General features: G+C 46.9%; 1 protein-coding gene and 1 pseudogene across 2 annotated transcripts; one reads left to right on the forward strand and one right to left on the reverse strand.

Moving 5' to 3' along the window:
* Window positions 1-8,496: 8,496 nt before the first annotated feature.
* Window positions 8,497-19,672, reverse strand: part of Slc25a5-ps5 (solute carrier family 25 member 5, pseudogene 5) — an 86,143-nt pseudogene continuing 74,967 nt past the window's right edge.
* On the forward strand, window positions 8,630-16,376 carry Igsf7 l1 (immunoglobulin superfamily, member 7 like 1). Of its 2 annotated transcripts, XM_039086649.2 has the most exons (5): window positions 8,630-8,766; window positions 11,637-11,735; window positions 12,101-12,445; window positions 14,237-14,351; window positions 16,147-16,376. In XM_039086649.2, the coding sequence occupies exons 2-5, from the start codon at window positions 11,675-11,677 to the stop codon at window positions 16,259-16,261; spliced, it is 636 nt and encodes a 211-aa protein (XP_038942577.1). In that variant the 5' UTR covers window positions 8,630-8,766; window positions 11,637-11,674; the 3' UTR covers window positions 16,262-16,376.

Here is a 19,672-nt window from a genome sequence, read left to right on the forward strand (position 1 = left end):
GGGTATTGAAGAAAAACCAAAACCAAACTAAAAAAACAAAACAAAACAAAAAAAAAAAAACAAAAAACAAAAATCACACCTGCCATAGTGTGTTTCTCAACCCTAGGTCCTCCATAAAAGCCGATGAATGAGTGAATGAACTAATTCTCTTAGAAATATATGTGTAGTTTTATGTTTGGCATAAGCAGCTTAGGATGACCCTGAACTTGTGACCTTCCAGGTTCCACACTCAGAGCCTTGGGATTTCACGGGTGCAGCTCCATCTCCAGTTACATTGTGATTTATAATTGACACAGTAATCAATACATACAGGGGCTGGCTGGGGTGGTGAATGCCTTTCATGCCAGCACTCAGAAAGCAGAGGTAGGCAGACATCTGAGTTCAAGGCCAGCCTGGTCCACAATTTCAGGAAAAAACCTGATGGGTGCAGTGGGCATTTGCACATTGGTACAGGAGGTAAGGATGAGACCAGGGGCCGGACTTATATCGAAGCCACTTGTCACTTCTGTAAAATCTTCTCTAGGAGGTAATTTGAAATATTCAATTGTCAACCATAGTTTTTATCTGTCTCATACAACTCTAGAAGTTGTCATTCTCATCAAATGGCAGACACCTCTGTCCCAACACCTCTCCCTCTATGCAGTCAGCCCTCTCCCTTCTTCCCTAATACCCTGCCCAGGCTGATAACCCTTGTTCTGTTCTCTGCTTCTTTGAGGTTAACTTTTGTTTCTTTGAGGGAAAAAAATGTGTCTGTGTGGTGTATGTATGTGTAAGTGTTTGTGTGTCTGCCTCTCTGTGTGTGCATACATGTGCTTTCAGGTGCACACATGGGTGCACACACACATGTGGAGGCCACAGATTGGCACTTAGCATCTTCATCACTCTCCACCTTGTTCTTGTAGACATGGTGTCCCAGTGTGCGTGGACCTCACAGGTTCAGTCTGTCTGGCCAGTGATCTGCACAACCCTCCTGCCTTTAGGGTTACAGACACCCACCACACCTCACCTGGCTCTCCACCTGTCAGACACCTTGTCTGAACAGATTTTCTCCCACACGGGAGTCTGGCTCTCCATGCTGTTGGTGGAGTCCTTTTAGTTTAAAATAAGTACATTCAACAATTTTTGTTTTCTTACCTGTTGCACTGGAGTCATACTTTGTTCTTGGTGGTGTTGGTGTTCAAGTCAATAGCCTAAAGAACTTCCTTTATAGTTTTCCTTCTTGTTTAATTATATATATATGCATATATATTACAGCTACAGTATATTTATGTAGTGTAGCTGTCTTCATACACATGAGAAGAGGGTTTCAGATCCCATAACAGAGGGTTGTGAGCCACCATGAGGTTTCTGGGAATTGAACTCATAATCTCTGAAAGAGCAGTCAGTGCTCTTCACAACAGGCCATCTTTCCAACCTCTACAGTTTTCCTTAAAGATTTATGTATTTACTTATGTATTTTATATATGTGAGTTCTCTGTTTTGATGAATAGCAGAAGAGGGCCTCAGATACCATTTCAGATGGTTGTGAAAATGTCGGTGCTGGGAATTGAACTCAGAACTCCTGGAAGAACAACCAGTGCTCTGACCACTGAACCATCTGTCCAGAGACTCCTGTATCATTTTGTTTACAGCGGGTATTTGATAGATGCTGCTTGTGCACGCTGTGTCAGCACCGCACCAATGGTGCTGCATCCTCAGTCCTTACCAGGAGCTCTGGACTCAGATTCCATGGATCTGAAGGACAGCAGAGGGTCTGTGTGCTGTGGGCTCTGCACCGTAGGGAAATCTGAATGGTTGGTGTCATTGTGGTCAGCCTCCAAGGCATTCATCCTAGAGACTGCCAAGACCACCACAAGTGGCTTCTGTGTGGCCATGGGATGTGGCTTCTTCAGATGACCCTCCTGAGGGTGATGGGTACAAAAAGGAAGATAGAATCATGTTCAGTGGACATGGCCGTCTGACACTTCCTCCACTTCAGCCATGATTGGTCATTGTCACCATTTTATCTTCTGAGAGCTATATTTGGGGTCTTCAGCCGTTTATCCCTTTTCTTTCTTTTCTTTCTTTGTTTCTTTGTTTCTTTGTTTCTTTGTTTCTTTCTTCCTTTCTTCCATTCTTCCATTTTATTTATTTCTTTTATTTTTCAAACTTCAGCCAGTAGGAAAATCATGGTGATCTGTTTTGGAAAAGGAAGTCCTTCACAGGTTATTACTCAGCTCATGAACTCTACTTGGCAGAGTAGAGTTCCACTGAAGGACTCTAGGGGCCTTCACCAGCCTCACACCCACGGTACTCAGGTCAAGGCCAGGCCAATTTCCTTTCTCCATCCACAATTCTTGGAATGTACTGGCTGATACTCACCTAACCTCCTATAAAGTTCCAGATAGATTTAAATGCATGTGATGATATACCCATGTTTGCTAGCCAAGAGATTTGAAGATCAATAGGCTTTGCCAATAAGTTTGAACTTTAACCTTGCTGATGTAACCTAAACCCCTAAAAGCATAAAAAATGCTTGCTATAGCCATTGGGGTTCACCTTTTAGTCACTTGCCTTGAGGGACTAATTGAGGGTGCACCAGAAAATAAACCTCTTGCTTTGGCATCAATTTGCATCTCAGTGTCCTACTCAGGGGCATCTCGAAACTGACTGAGGGTCAGGGGTCTTAACCCACACAGGGAGTAGGAGATCAGTGATACATGATTTTGTGTTTTCCAAGCTGCTCCACTGCTCAGGGTTCACTCACAGGACCAGAGGAGGTGAGCAGTCAGGAGCAGGGCTCCCTGACAGTGCAGTGCCAGTATGCCTCATGCTGGAAGGATTACGGGGAGTTCTGGTGCCAAGGAGCTAGTTGGAGAACCTGTGAGTTTTCATTCAAACCAATAAGCCAGAACAGTTAGTGAAGGAGAACTGTGTGTCCATCAGGGACAACCAGACAAACTTCATCTTCACAGTGACCATGGAGGACCTGAGGATGAGCGATGCTGACATTTACTGGTGTGAAATTATGAGAGTTGGATATGATCACTTGTTTAAAGTTTGTGTGAGCATTGACTCAGGTAAGAACAAAATTCCAGAAACTCTTGGGGAAGGATCAGGGAGTCCTTTAAAACTAACATTTACTATAAAAAAATGAGCTGAATCAGCTCTATGTGTCCTGTTATCTACTGAGATAAGGACAGAGCTGGGGAAGCCTTGTCTCTTTGTATTGAATCTCAGATATTCTGACTCCTGCAGATCTGAGAATTGAACTCAGAATCTCACATGTGCCTGTCAAGTACTCAGTCATGAGGTTAAAGTCTCATCCTGAGTCCTCCCCTAGTTAAAATTGAATAAAGGAAGCTGCAGAACTTTTAGTTCTGGGCAAGATTCAGTAATAGGGCTCAGGTCTATGTCCTGCTTTAAACAACTACGACAAAGGAAATAGACAAAATTGGAGCTGCAGAGATGGCTCAGTGATTAAGAAAGATCACTGGCTGTTCTTCCAGAGGACTGCATTTTGTTCCCAGCATCTACATGGTAGCTCGCAACCATCTGCAACTCCAGTTCCAGAGAATCTGAGACCCTCTTCAGGCCTCAATGGGCACTGCAAGTACATGGTGTGCATAGCTACAAGAGACCACCCATACAGATATACATAAATGCCTCTTAAAAATTAAACTAGACCAAAAATGCAAAACCAACATTTTCAAGTTATTGCACACCAGGCAGTAATGAGTACACTCTGAAGGATGCACATTCTAAAGGGGAGCTGTTTCTTTCCTGTGCACATCACCTTTCCTTAGAAAAGAATTAATGTGTTAGGCATGGTGCTGCACATGTTTAATCCCAGCATAGGGAGGCAGAGGTAGGCAGATCCCTGAGTTTGAGGCCATGCTGGTCTACAGATTGAGACCCAAATGATCCTGTCTCAAGGAAGGGATTCCCAGTAAGGGAATCTCATTGATTAAACCCTCTGGGCCTATGTAGTTACCTTATTTTCATGGAGACCTCCAGGTTTTTACCCTACCTGACTGCTTGTTGTGGTTCTCTTAGTGGGGTGTCATGGTCACATGCTCCAGGACAGGAAACTGATCGGGTCTAGTTGGAACCCCCCCAGTGTTCTCAATTATGAGATTTATTGCGGTTCTGAACTTGCTACAGCCTGATCAGTTCTTCTTTCCAGTGACACTGTCCACTGCCCCATATTCTGTCTCGAAAAACTAAATTCAAAATTAAATTAAAAATTAATTTTAAATAGAGCATGCAATGAGAAGTTTGTGCCTGCATTTTTAAGGCAAAACATAGTGAGCAGTGAAGAGGATATGGGGGAGGGACCGAGATACAGGCTGAGGCTGGATCATGAGGTCAAGAGGCTGGGTGGGTCACAAATAGTGATAAGCTAATCTTTGTTTGAGTCTAGGGATGAGATAAGCTGGTCTCTCTATCTGTCTGTCTGCCTGTCTGTCTGTCTGTCTGTCTGTCTGGTTCATTTACCCTTCTTTCTGTCTGTCCTAGTCTGTATTTTTGTTGCTGTGATAAAGCCCTGACCAAAGCCAATGTCCTGGGAGGAGAGGTTTTATTTGGCTGATGCTTCTATGGCACAGTCCATTTTGAAGGAAGTGCTCAGGAGCTCAGCAGGAACCTGGGGCAGGAACTGAAGCAGAGGCCTTGGAGGGACGCTGATCACTGACTTGCTCTCCCTGGTTTGTTCAGCCTGCTTTCTTATAGAAGCCAGGACCACCTGTCCAGGGATGGCATCACAGCCATCCATCAATTAACAATCAAGAACAGATCCTTAAGAATGTGCCCACCATGTCAGCCTGATAGAAGAAAGTGCTCAATAAGGGTTCTTCCATGGTTCTCTAGTTTGTACTTAGTTGACAAAGTTACAGGTGCGCTATAACCTATCAGCCCACTGACAACCTGTGTGTCTGTTTATTATTTTTCTTTTCTCTTCCTTTTTGTTTTTGTTGTTTATTTTTTTTCTTTTCAACATAGGGTATCTTTCATAACTTGCAGTCTAGACCAGGCTGGCCTCAAACTCACAGAGATTTGCCTCTGCCTCCACAGTGTTTTGTAAAATCGGGAACCAGCAATCCCAGCTTTCCTTCCTCTTTCCAGAGACTGCCGGTCAGCTTTTTTTCTCATCACTCTGATTAATATCAAGACAAAGGCCGCTTAAGGAGGGAGAGGTTTATCAAAATAAACCTCATGGTAATAAAGCTCATGGTTAGAAGGGATTCAGTCCACTGTGGTGGAAAGGCAGGAAGGGGGCTGTGAGGTGACTGCCCACATGGCCTCCATGGTAGAAAGCAGAGAGGGATAAGAGCTGGTGTTCCCTTCCATCCTCCCTTCCTTCCCTTTACCCAGTCCTCCATTCAGCCCAAAGTAGGCATCTGCTTTCTGCACTCCCTCCTCTCTCTAAGAGGGACCTTCCTCCATCTTGCTCCTGAGAGAGGCCCTGATGGCAACAGAAGACCATGAGAGACACAAGGAGGTGCCCCATGACCAGAGAAGTCCTACTAGGCACCTCCCAGATGCGTCGTCCCTGTGGAGTTGCAGCAATCAGCACTGGATATGTGTAGAAACTTCTGGTAACTGAGGGCTGTTCCTTTTTTTGGATTTCTTGCTTCTCATCTCAGGGCAGAGCTTGGCAAGAGACTCCAGAAGACCATTGTCCTCGGAGTTTCCTCTTTTCCCCATAGCAACTGCATGTGTTTCTGGGGTTCTGTATGTTTCTGTGGCCTCACAGGGGTGGGTGAGTGTGAAGTGGCCCCACCCCTGGGGAGAGCTCTTGCTGTCCACTTCCTACTCCCCCCTCTCACTCTTGCAGTAATGACTGTCTTAGATGTGCAGGAAAAGTCAGCTCTTGGGAGTGCACAGAACAGGAAGACAGCAGAAGCCTGGAACCCCGACTTTGTGGAGTATGTACCTCAGCAGACACTGGTGACACAGAAATAAGTTGCTAATTTTTACAGTCTCTGGCGCATTTCTAGGAACATCAGCACCCATGTCTCCCCACCTTCCCACTCCTCTTCGCCTTCCAAGAGAGGCATATGGAGCAACTCTCAATTCAGTCCTGCACCCTAACAAGAAAGAGAGAGATTCCCAGACCTAAGGCCCCTGGAGCCCACCCTCCCAGAACCCACTTGGAGCAGGCTGGCCTACACTGGCTTATAGATACACAAATAGGCACGGCTCCCCATGCAAATATATCATTACAATTCCAACCTTTCAGGATCAAGTGTAGTCATTGACATGTGTGTGCACTACCATATACATGTGAATACTCCTCACATGTGCTAAATATGCCACACATGTGTATGCACCACACAGCATACATGAAACACAGGCAAGTGCTGCATAGTGAACATACCACATGTGATACATACATCTATATGCATCATTTGTGTGTATACCATATCTCATATACCTAACATAGGATACATACTGTACATGCTACAGACATAATACATATATACTGTACACATCAGATGTAATTATGAACTCCACACTATACACAGCTGTACATGCCACATGAAATACGTCAGCCATCGTTATGCTTCAGAGACACAGTCAGGGTTCAATAATAAGGGTGGAAGTGGCAGTCCTGGCTGTAACAACATTATGTCTTGGTCACACACACACACACACACACACACACACACACTTAGGTACACACCTCACCCAAAGACACACATACATGAAGATACACAAATCACATATACTGCATTTAGTCACCCAGCCCCAGGTCCCCTATTTCCATGGACACCTCGCTCCCTGTCCCCTCACTCACTTACCCCTCAAGCTCAAGTCCTGGGTCTGACAAAGGCAGTGTCCCTGCTCAGCCTACCGTAACACACAGGTCTCTTTAGTTCCTGACTCCAGGGAGCCTCTTCAAGCCTGGCCCTCCTGTGAGGCTAGAACTGGGGACTCCTGGTCTGCAAGGTCCTTCTGTCTGCTCTGTCATGGCCCTGTGCAAGGCCCCATGGAAATTCCTGGGCACATAGTGTCAGTATGAAGAGGAACACAAGACATGACCAATTCTGCTGTGTTCGCCATCTTGGGAGGTCCCTGGAGGTTTAGCACACGCCAAGGTAGGAAGAGGACCCTGACCAAGCATCCATCAGGATTGTCTCAAAAACCTCTCATTCACAGGAAACTCAGGCAGATTTCACTCCAGATGACACAGGCACAAGTGCTGTGGGATTCATTAAAATGGACTTAGAAGAGACCAAAAAGACCTCTGTACAATCCCGCCTTGTCCTGTCCGTCCCATCACAAGTCTGTGATTCCAGCAGACAGAGAACTGTCAAAACATGGGACTCTTATTCACAGCCCTGGGCAAAGACATGAAATAAACCAGCCTAGCAAGAATACAGGGGCAGCCAATGGAAATGACCAGTGTGTGTTGTGCAGTGTGTGCCTGAATGTGACGGTGTGTGCAGATGAACAGAGACAACTCTGTCCTTCAGGAGCTGTGAGTGTACCCCGACTGTGCCAGGACCAGACACTTCTAGCCGAGGGGTAGAATCCAGGCCTGAGCTCCTTATCCCTCCATGTCCTGATGAAGGCCATGTCCTCTCTGAAGGGGCCTGAGTCCTGCTGGGACCTCTTGCCATCCTCTTTGAGGGAAGAGGACTAAGAGCATCTGCTTCCTTCCATGAAGGACTTCCCAGGCCTGGACCTGAGTGCTCACCTTCTTGCCATGAAGGGTTTGGGGATTTTTGTTGTTGTCCTGTTCTGTGTTCTTCTTTCTGTTCTTCTGTCATATCTTTGCGTGTTTGAGGGGGCAAAGAGAACCCTCCTGGGGGCACACATGTGCCATGAGACATGTGCATGCCATGGACACACAGAGAGAAGCCTTCAATGCCCCTCCTCACCTCTCACCTTATTTGAAACTGAGTCTCTCTTGTTCTCTACTGCAGACATCAGGCTAAAGGTCTCAGGAGCTTCCCCAATCCCCTCATCTCTGAGTCCTGTCTCACCTAAGAGTGCAGAGATTACAGATGAGTGGGAGCATTCAGCTTTCTGTGACTTCTGGGGATCTGAACCCAAGTCATCACTTTGCACTGCAAGCACCTTACCTACTGAGCCATCTCCCCACACCCATGGAACTCCATGGAATTCCAAGTCACTAAGGGGTCTTGGGGTTCTAGATGGCATTGTGGGACATAAAAAGTAGCCCTGATGCAATAGGACTTTCTGTTAAAATGCTGTGTTTATAAATCTCTTACTGACTTTATATAACTTTTTTGTATATTTTTATTTCTTCAATTTTTCATTATCAGGAGTGGCTGAAATAAAACATATAATTGAGTCCCATCATTATTGTCATTATGGAAATGGCCATAAGAGAAAACTGGTCAGATGAATATTATTGCTTCCCACTTTTCAACTGGTAAATAGTTGCCATTGATAAAACAGACAAGCCCAGAGAATCTGTCCAGAATGTTCAAGAATATGGTCTGTTATACAACATGCCTGTTCTCGGGGAGAACACTTAGGACATACTTATGTGTCCTTCTTGATCTCATCATACAAGACAAGCACAAAGGCACCACCCATGCCTCTGAGAACGTTGGACCATGCACCCTTGAAAAAGGCCTTGCCTCCTTCGTCTGGAGCAATCTTCCGCCAGCAGTCAAGCGTGCCTGTATGCACGATATCAGTTCCTTTGTGTCCAGACTGCATCATCATATGACGAGGAACCGTGTCAAAAGGATAGGAAGTCAGGCCAGCAACAGAAGTGACAGACTGTGCAATCATCCAGCTGATGAAGATGTGAGTATTCTTGGGATCTGGGAGCATTCCCTTTGCGGTGTCTTAGATACCGAAATAGGCAGCTTGGTAGATGATAATGCCCTGTACTGACACATTAAAGCCGTGGTACAGGCCCTTAATCCCATCAGATTTGTAGATCTTAACCAGGTAGTCACCAAGGCCTTTGAATTCCCTTTCAGCTCCAGCTTTGCCCACATCAGCTGCTAGACTGGTACGGGCAAAATCAAGAGGGTACACAAAGCGTAAGGATGTGGCCCCAGCAGCACCACCTGATGCCAGGTTCCCTGCAAAGTACCGCCAAAACTGGGTCCTCTTGTCCACACCACCCAAAAAGATCTGCTTGTATTTATCTTTGAAGGCAAAGTTGAGAGCCTGGGTGGGAAAGTATCTGATGACACTGGCCAGGTTACCACGCCAGAAGGACAGGACTCCCTGTTCCTTGGGGATTCGAACTACACCGTCCATGATGCCCTTGTATTGCTTATCTGCCGTGATTTGCTTGCTGGCATGCTGTACCTGCAGCAGCAGCTTGACACACTTGATGGGTGCTACCACCATCTTGAAGATGGCTGCAGCCACTCCACCAGCCAAGAAGACCTTGGCGAAGGACACAGCGGCATCTGTCATGTTGAAAGCAAAAAAAGAAGAGGCAGGCGAGTGCAGGACAGGACTGGGTTGACAACTGGCTTTGACTCCTGGACTCTGGGTGACTTTATATAACTTTTAATGCATGTTTCTGGTCTTCCCAAAGCTTATCTGACCAGGACAGCTCCTGGCAGAGTGACCTAACATGAGCATGAGGTACAATGGGAGCACAACTACTGACCATCACCAATAATTCTGAGTCCCTTGTCCTTACTGATGTGTTCGTCCAAAGGGACTGTGGCATTGTGCTGTGTCGGGTATGTTGATGTGGCACCTGGAGCAGGTTCTGTGACATTGTCTGGAAAGTGACTCTCCATTCCCACGTCCCTCAAGTCTGGACCAGAGGGTACGGACTGATCTCTCGGCTGAGTTAGTTATGAGTCATGTGCTCTGCTATGAGTCAAGTCCTGTTCTGAGGAAATCCCAGAGGTCATCTGTAAGACAGACCTGTGTCTGAACCCCACATTCTCTGATCTCCATTAGCCGCTGTTGAGCCAGGGGATGTAGTGCACTTGTGCCCCTCAGTTCAGATCAGTATTGAGAATTCTCCCAATGTCGGACTGTTCCTTTCCTCAGACAGAGATACCCTCGAACAGAGGATGCCTCTTCTGGGGGAAGCAAGAAGTTGGGGTTAATTATGACTGATGCTTCTTCCTCCTCAGGCCCTGACACACTCTATCCAGGCCCATGACATTTTGACCTGGTTCAAATATGAAAACAATTACAAGTCCAGAACAACCCATTTGGTCCTTTTGTTCAGCCTTGTGTTTCCTAGAGCTAGATCTCACCTGCTGGTAGAAAGGGAGCCTTCAGCCCAGTGCCCATCTTCTTTGAGGCTCCAGGGCATCATGATGAATTTGCATTCTGTGTTAGTAGGAAGAACATCTTTGTTCGGTGTTGATAGGGACTAGAAGTGAGTGGGATAAGAGTGGATACACAGAGTAGAGTCTCAACCCAGGGCCCTGTAAGTGTAAATGTCCCCCACAAATGTCACCACAGCCTGCACATGTTTCTATAGATCAGAGGGGTATAAGTGCCTGTGTGGTCAGGTGGGTGAGTGGACTTCAGTACTCACTCTTGTTCCTTCTTCCCCAACAAGAAAGAGAAGTAGACGGCCAGCACTGGGAAACTTAGTCATCAGAAAGTAGACATCTTGGGGTTGGGGATTTAGCTCAGTGGTAGAGCGCTTGCCTAGGAAGCGCAAGGCCCTGGGTTCGATCCCCAGCTCCGGAAAAAAAAGAACCAAAAAAAAAAAAAAAAAAAAAGAAAGTAGACATCTGAGGTCATCCTTACATTCTTCCACACAACACCTACCTGAAATCATGTCCATGTCTAGACATGGGGCCAGGAGACACAGGAAGAGCGAGCTGTCATGCATAGTGACACCCATCTACTTCCGGTACTGAAGGGAAGGGAGATTTCTGCGAGTTCAAGGTTAGCTTGAGCTAAATAGTGCATTGCAGCCCAGGTGGGTGGCCGTGTGAGACACTTTCTCAAATCATCAGGGCCAAAGATGTGTCTTAGTCGGCACAGTGCTTGCCTAGCATGTGTGTAGCCCTGAGCTCCATCTTGAGCACACCATGATTGGGCTGTGGTGACACACACCTAAAATTTCTGGACTCAGGATGTGGGGGAAGGAAGATGAGTTCAAGGACATCCTTAGCTAAATATAGTCTAGCCTGGGCTAGAGATGCTGCCACAGACAAACAACAAACCAAACAGAATCAGAAGGAAGAGATGATGGGAGGGGAGAAAGCTGTGACCTGCAGGTCTGTACACTTTGTGGGGACTCAGACACCCAGACAACCTCTGAGGGATCAGGTCATAGCATGAGCTTGACCAGCAGTGTGAACCTGGAAATAGTGCTAAAGACCTCATAAACTAAGAGCACCCTATAATCTGAATATTGAAAGGAGGTGGTTCCTCTGTGAAGTGGTTTGTCAGAGAGGGTGGGCCAACTGACTGAAAAAGGAAATGTTCCCCAGGCCTCTTGGGCAGTAGGTAGAAGCCCTCAGGGACAGAGGGCATCCTCAAACCACATCCATGGGTGTCCCTACTTGCTGGGCGTGGTAGGAACCCCAGACTCTGAGGACTAGAGCCCTCCCTATAACTTTCATCTAGAGCCTCACATGGGAGCAAGGAACCAGGAAGCTGAGGAGAAAAAGGAGAACTAGGCAAGAGGACATTCTACTGTGTATAAGGAGACTGCTCCTTTGTCCCTCTAGGCTCTGGCATGGGTGCAGGTGACAAATGAGCTGAAGAAATGATCCCCAGAGGAATAGGATTGTGGCTGCCTTCAGCTCTGCTCCTCTCTCGGGTCCCAGGTGAGCACGAGGCGGGTGTGTCAGGTCCATCGTTGAAAATGGAAGCTCCTGCTGTTAGCCTGAGAGGGCCATGGGAAGTGCATGGAGCAGACAACACAGGCAGACTGGCCTAGAGAGAAGGCAGGAGGGTGAGACAGAATCAGGAACCACACAGAGGGCTACCTGTGACCGTCACTGCCATAACCATGTAATCTCTACTTATCTTACAATCTCTGTGTAACCTCAGTGCTGACTCCTGCTCTGACAAAGCCTCTCTCCTTTCTCACTGTTGCCTCAAGATCTGAGGGTTTTCTAAGAGCTGACTCAGGGGAGGCCGTCCTCCTCATCCAGCTATGAGATGCAGAATGGAGATTTGTGTTTTCCAGGCTGTTTCCCTCTGCGTGGCCCCAGCAGTGTGACAGGCACTGTGGGGGAGTCCCTGAGCGTGACTTGTCAGTATGAGGAGAGATTCAAGATGAATAAGAAATACTGGTGCAGAGGGTCACATGTTCTACTTTGCAAAGATATTGTCAAGACCGGAGGCTCAGAAGAAGCTAGAAATGGCCGAGTGTCCATCAGGGATGATCCAGACAACCTGACCTTCACAGTGACCTTGGAGAGCCTCATCCTGGAGGATGCAGGCACCTACATGTGTGGGGTGGATATACCATTTACTAATCACCCCTTGGGGATTGATGAGTTCTTCAAGGTTGAATTGTCTGTGGTCCCAGGTAAGCCTCCTTCATGCCAGGGCAGCCTGAGTCCAGGCCTGTCATTTCCTCATAGAAGAAGGAAGCCATGATCCTTAGCATGATGAACTGGGAGAGTGAGGGATCCAGGATAGGGAGAGTGTGTCCACACATGCTTCTGTTAGAATATGTTTGGTACGAGTGACAGTGAGTGTGTGTATACCAGTACATGTGTGTGCATGCACACAGACAGAAACAATGGGGAACCTGTGTTCTACAAGATATTTTATTATTTTATTTATTTATTTCCTTTTTTATATATTGTTTATTTGTCTGTGTATAGGAGCTGGTCCATGGTGTGTGTGAGTTAAAGGAGAACTTCTGGGTGTTAGTTCTCTATTTCCACCTTGTGGGTCAAACTCATTCATCAAGCTTGGCAAGCAAGAGCCTTTAGCCAGTGAACCATCTCATCAACCCGTGTTGGGGATTCTCTGTGTCCACTGTGGGACAGTTTCAGGTGTAAATGTTTCTAGAGACAGGCTCTGAATCGTTGGCTCTTTGTGACTTCCAGTTCTGTTAAGAGAGGAGTCCTCTGTCCCAGATCTCATACGATCCTGCCCCTAATCTCCATGAGGGAACAGTACCTCTGCACATCAGCTCCCTTCAAAGGTGGATCTAACCTGGGACTGAGTGGATACTTCCTTTCCATGGAGGTTCTTGGGGTACCAGCTCGATCACTGGTTCTGGGACTTCTGGGACGTTTCTCAGCGTCCTGAGATACTCCCCAAACAACCCCAAGCTCCCCCTTGTCTCCATTTCCCGGCAACAATTTACTGCTGGGAGAACTCAGAGGATTCCTCCAGGTTCCCCTTGCAGGATGGAAAACACTTTCAGCTACTTTGGTGACCAATATTCTCCATGTCTATAGTTCATTCTCAGATTATGGGACCTCCCTTGTACTTAGAACCCTTAAGAGCAGGGGTGGTGAGGGACTGAAGTAGGGGTCAAATGCCTCTGATAAGCCCAGTTTTTATCATCACATCTTCTTCTTCCTGTTCTTGTTGTTCTTCATCTTTCTCCTTCTTTTCTCCTTCTTCTCCTTCCCCATCTTCATCATCATCATAGTTTTTTGAGAGAGGATCTTGAGTATCCAGGTAAACCCCAATCTCACTGTGTTCTCAGGACTCATCTTGAATGCCTGCTGTCCTTGTCTCTGCCGCTCCTGCGCTCAGATTGCAAGCAGACATCACCACACCCAGCTCCTGGTTCTCAATTTTGATTTTCCCCCTTATGTTTCCCTGCAACCTCCTCTGTGGATCCACACTGAAGTCTGGGAAGGCAAATCCCACTGACACAGCTGTCTCTCTGCAGTAGAGGCCACTCTCCCCAGGGCCCTGCAAGCACCTGCCTCTCTAGAACTTTCCATCTGCTCATTCCTCAGAGAACACTGCCCAGTGGCCTTTCTGGCTGACACAGAGAATGAGTGGGCCAGGCAGACAAGGAGATTCACTACCCTGTTTGTCCCCAGAAGGATGGCAGACAAGGAGGCAAACACTGTGGTTGAGATTGAATGGAACCTGACACACTCTCCTCTGTAAGAAGACTGTCTCCATGTTTACAAGTGCAGGCCAGACACTGTGCACCCTGAGATGGGCTGGGAAGGGAATCCCTGACCAGGCATTGGTGTGGTCATGGGGCTGATAGCCTGTCAGACGGCTGTCCACATGCCCTAGGAAGCCATGTGAAGCAGAGTGACAGAGCTTCCTGTGGGTAGGAGACAGTGTGGAGGTCATAGGAATTGTCTTGTGTTCTCATCCTTTGCTCCAATCACAGGTTCAAGCCTTTGGAGCAGTACAACAGTCCCAGAGACCATCAGATCCTCACTGGTTCATACTCAGCCCAGTGTGACCACAGAAGACACAATTCCTGCTCCTAGTGCACGGCCTCGGTGAGGAACCTACATCCATGAGATTTTTGGATTGGGGAGGAGGGGTCATACTGAGAGAGCAGAGGTAGAAGGGTTTGGATCTCCCTCTTGTATACCTCTCCTGCATTCCCAATCTCAGGCTAACTTGGAGGGTCTTGTGAGTACAAGTTGCTCATCTAAAAATAAGGACACAGAAGTGACACTCAGATACAGACCCACTTGTTGGCGGTAAATATTTAAAAACTTGCTAAACCTTTTATCCCACGGTAGCCCCGGCACCTGTGGGGCCGAATGGAACTAACCCTAATTTACCTCTGGTTAGTATCTCTCCTGGCGGCTCTCTGCTGGCTGATAACTTTCTGGTAAAATCAGGGTTCTAGAAGTCCAGCATGGACTGGCCTGTCATGGTTCCCTGCCATTGACCCTGCTCAGACTCCCAACAACCCAGTGAAATCACGACTCAGTAAAGTGTATTTTATCAATCTGATTTATATGTTATACTCTCAATCCACAATCCGTCAACACAATAAACTCACAAGCCGATAATCGATTACCTCTGATAAGGCTATAAACCGCTTACCTACATAGGATAAATTTGCCTACAGAAATCCATCCCAGCTACTTTAGCAATTCAAGATCACCCATATCTGGGTCACCCTTTTCCGCCTCCATCATGATTCTCCTCCTTCCCCTTCTCTCTCACCTTACAAAATCTTTGTCACCACCTTAGTTTTTTACTGTCCAATCATGGCTTTGACCTAATTTGTTCCAGCCCTCACCTGCATACAGACATCAACCTACACCCACTGAACTGGAGTTACTTTCCTGCCAAGCGGGTCCTACCTAAACACATCCAGAGCCTGGAGAAATGGCTCTGGGGAGATGGTTCTGCCCCTCTGAGTACATCTGAGTTTAAGCCATATCACCTATAGGGAAAGTCAGGCATTTCATTTCATACCTGAAGGACCAGAGCTGCTGAGGTAGAGACAGAAGGATGCCTGAGACTCACTGGCAAGACACCCTACTTGGCGAGCTTCAGGCTAGTGAGAGATCCTGTCAGAAAACAAGACAGATGGGCCAGGTGAGGTGGCTCCCACCTTTAATCCCAGCACTTGGGAGGCAGAGGCAGGTCAAGCTCTATGACTTTAGGACCAGCCTGGATTACACAGTGGATTCCATTCTAGCCTGGACTACGTAGTGAGACCTGTCTCAGGACCAACGCAGAGTAGTGGTTCATGAGGAATGACCAAGTTTATTCTCTGACCTCTGCATTTATGCACATGCATGTTTACCTGCATATATACACATGAACACACACTTACACACACACACACACACACACACACACACACACACACACACAAGTATCTATGTAAAATGAATAAGCAGGGGATGTGGAAGCAAAGTCACCCAATACTTGGGAGGCAAAAACAGGTGGATGTCTATGAGTTGAAGGACATCTTCGTTCAGCTAGGACTACATAGAATGAATGAATGAATGAATGAATGAATGAATGAATGAATGAATGACACCCAGAAGAAAGTGGGAGAAGTCCAGTTAGAAGAGATCTGGGTGTGGGTTGGGGAGGAGTTGTCTGCATGGTTAGAGGCCCTGAGGTTAGAGGCCCATGGGTTTGGTCTGGAGTTCACAGCTACTTCTTGGGCTATGGATTAATCACACTGGCCTTTCAGGCAGTCCTGTCCTTGTCCCTGCATAGATCTCTGCAGACACAGACCTGGGGTGGACACAGGCACTAGCACAGGGCAGCAGTGTCGCCTTCTGGGAAGGGAGCTCATTGTGACTTTGTCCCTTCCAGGTCTCTTCTGGGCAGCCTCTACCTCTGCATCCTGGTGTTTCTGGAGTTGCCCCTGTTCCTGTGCATGCTCTGTGCCGTCCTGTGGGTGAACAGGCCTCAGAGGTGCAGTGGGTGACATAGCATTGGGCCCTGTCATGAGTACCAGTGAAGTCTGTTGATATGGAGGCCCTGTCCCTGGATGCATCACCTCTGGTGGCCAAGGACAACCAATAAAGCTGTGTTCTTGAGAATGCTCTGAGACTTTTAGAAGATTCTCTGCACGTGTCAAACACATAAAAGAATGTGCCCAATAAATACCAGCTGGGGAATTGGCTCAGCAGGTAACAACAATGGCTGCTTTTCCAGAGGTCCTGAGTTCAATTCCAATAACTACATCGGTGGCTCACAACCATCTCTAATGAGTTCAGATGCCCTCTTCTGCTGTGCAGGTGCACATTCACATAGAATATTCATACATTGAGTAAATTTATTAAAAGTAATTGCAGAATTAAAACACAGCACCTTTACTTGTTCTTTGGTGTGCTCACACTTGTGTACAACATGACTCTATCATGTCTACCTGCGTCCCCACCCTCCCACTCCCTCAGGCCTGTGTTCCCTCCTGCCCTTCATGTCCTCTCCCCCTTCTCCCATTTCTCTTTTTCATTTTGTATCTCACCGAGAACAGTTAGCGCCTCCTGACTGGATGCTAGCTGACCTTGCTGACATGGTCTTGGGCATGTGACCATGGCGGCAGTGACCTCAGGATCAGGAGACAGAGCCACATTCAGAACTCAGCATTTCAGGGCACTCTCCTCCTCTACCTCTGCCTATGGAACTCAGGGCTGAGCAACCGATGGTCACTTACACCACAGCAGAAGGAACCATCGCCAACCCAAGGCCAGGGCAGCGCTCATTCAAGGATAGAGACGTAGACACTTAGAGGACAATGTGACAGCTTGTCAAATAGATACGTACACCTTCCATGAGAAATACCCAATGCACTGTGTCCTCCAGATTCACTAATAGAATGTGGTCTATACAGATGACCTTACTGTCTGATGTCACGTCCCTGCTTCCCAGCCACCCTGCTGACATCCTGAATCTAACACTTATACCTGCTTGGCTTAAGGCTTTGCTGCATACATGCTCATGGGCTGCCAAGGGTGTATTGTTTAGCTTCTCTGTCATCTCTGTGTCTGATTGTTATGTAAATGAAGCTATACTTCTTCTTCTTTTTTTTTTACATAGAATCTTTCTATGGATGCCTGGTCCAGAATTCACTATATAGACCATTTGGCCTTAAACTCAGAAATTCACCAGCACTGTTATACCAGGACCAATGTTATATTTTCCCCCCAGTTTTCTGAAGTAAACCCAAAGCCTGACTCACAGAACAAGCACTTTACCACAGAGATGCACCCCATCCACCCCTCCTGTCTGTTTGTCTCTCTGTCTGCCTCTTGTTTTTCCTCCATCCTTTCTCCTTCCTTTTTTGGCATTTACAGGGTTTCACTATATAGCCCAGTCTACTTTCCAACCCCTGATCCTCCTGCCTCTGCCTTCCTAGTTCTGGGGTTACAGCCATGTGCTACCATGCCCAGTCACCTGGTTCATTTCTAAGTCTTGTGGCTTTAGCAGTTTACATTGTGTCTTTAAGGTTTCTACATCTGATATGTGGATGCTCTAACATGCACCCTGCCTGTGCTGCCCTGTGGTTGGCTATGTAGGCACTCAAGACATCATTTTTCCCTTCTGTGGTTAAACACTTTATAGCCTCCTTTGCTTCTCTCTCCTTCCCTCCTTGTCATCATCTTCTCCTCCCTCCCCCTTCCTGCTGTTGTTATGAAATAAAACACAAGCACTCATCACCAAGACCTGCTTTTTCTGTGAGTTCTGCTGATCTGCCTCAGGTCCTCATGCTGGTTCATTGAGCCCTTTATTGACTGAATTACCTCCACTGTCAGATATAGATATAGATATAGATATGGATATAGATATGGATATGGACAGGATATGGATATGGATATAGATAGAAGGATATATATTTTGATGAATAGCTTTTAATTGCAATGTAGCAAATTAGTCAATATTTTCTTTGTGGCTTAGGCCTCTGGCTCTGAATTAACAAATTGTCATACTAAGATAAGCACATGCTTGCAATCCCAGCACACTTGACATAGAGCCAGGAGAATCTGGAGTTTCATCCTCAGCTACATGGTAAATTCTTGGTCACCTTAGACAACATACGACTGTGGAGAGATGGTTTGGCAGTCACAAGCACTGGCTGTTCCTCCAGGTTTGCACCCCAGTAGCCTCTAACTCCATTTCTAAGGGATCCAACTTCCTCTTCGGCCCTGTCTGAGCACTGCCAGGTACAGTGATATGGACAGGGGCACAAACCCTCATGCAAATAAAAAGAAACAAAAATATTTTCAACAAAATAACCTAAGAAGATGAAGAGGAGGGGAAGACTAGTAATAACAGGGAGAGGAGAAGGTGACACCCTAAAATTTAAATTGCTTTCCTGTATTTTAAACGTGTTTGTGTCTAACTCCTTACATTTTATTTTTCATGATTATTGAGTGCATGTGTGATGTGTGTGCGTGCATGCCACAGTCAGGGCAGACCTTCGTGGAATCAATTCCCTCCTTCTATAGTCACATGAGGTCCCAGCGCTGAATTCAGGTCACCAGACTTGCGGAGCGTCGTCACCTACTGAGCCAGCGTGGGTCACACTGAACACCGTGGTCTTGTAGGTAGAGCTCTACTCTTAAGTCTTGGTGTCTCTGCTCTTTTCTTAGGTGAGGATGAGTCTTCATCAACACTGGTCAGGTCCTCTGCTGCTCCCATCTTGGGAAAGACAATCGAGTTCCTAAAAGGAAAATCAAATTTGGGCTAGAGAGATGGCTCCACTGAGAGCAGCGGCTGCTCTATCAGAGACGCTGAGTTCACTGCTTAGCACCCAGCCTGGGTGTCTCACAGCCCAGCTCAAGGGATTAATGCCTCCTTCTGGCCACTGTAAGTCCTGATCTTATAAGGTGCACAGACAGACAGCAGGCAGGCATACAGACACACACACACGCACGCATGCACGCACGCACACACATGAAAAACAGCACAAAGTTTTATAAAAGGAAAGGTATATTGAAAAGCCCATGTTGGGACTTTGAGTGCGAGCCCATGTCTCAGGCAGGGATTCTGTTGCTGTGAAGAATCACCAACCACAACCAAAAGCAACTTGGGGAAGAAAAGGTTTATTCTGTTGTCTCTTCCATATCTCAGTCCAGCATCAAAAGCAGTCAAATCAGAAGACACACAGGGCAGGAACCCCGAGACAGGAGCTGATGCAGAGGCCATGGAGGGCAGCCACTTACTGTTCTGCTCCTCATGGCTTGCTCAGCCTGCTTTCTTATAGAACCCAGTGCCACCAGCCCAGAAATGAAACAGGAAGTCTGTCTCTGTGTGGAGTCCTGGTGGCTTGCTGTCCTGGAACTCACAAGATCCCCCTGCCTCTGCCTCCCTAGTGTGGGCATCAAATGTCTGT

Source organism: Rattus norvegicus, chromosome 10 (genome assembly GCF_036323735.1).
Source record: "Rattus norvegicus strain BN/NHsdMcwi chromosome 10, GRCr8, whole genome shotgun sequence".
In the NCBI taxonomy this organism is placed as follows: Eukaryota; Metazoa; Chordata; class Mammalia; order Rodentia; family Muridae; genus Rattus; species Rattus norvegicus.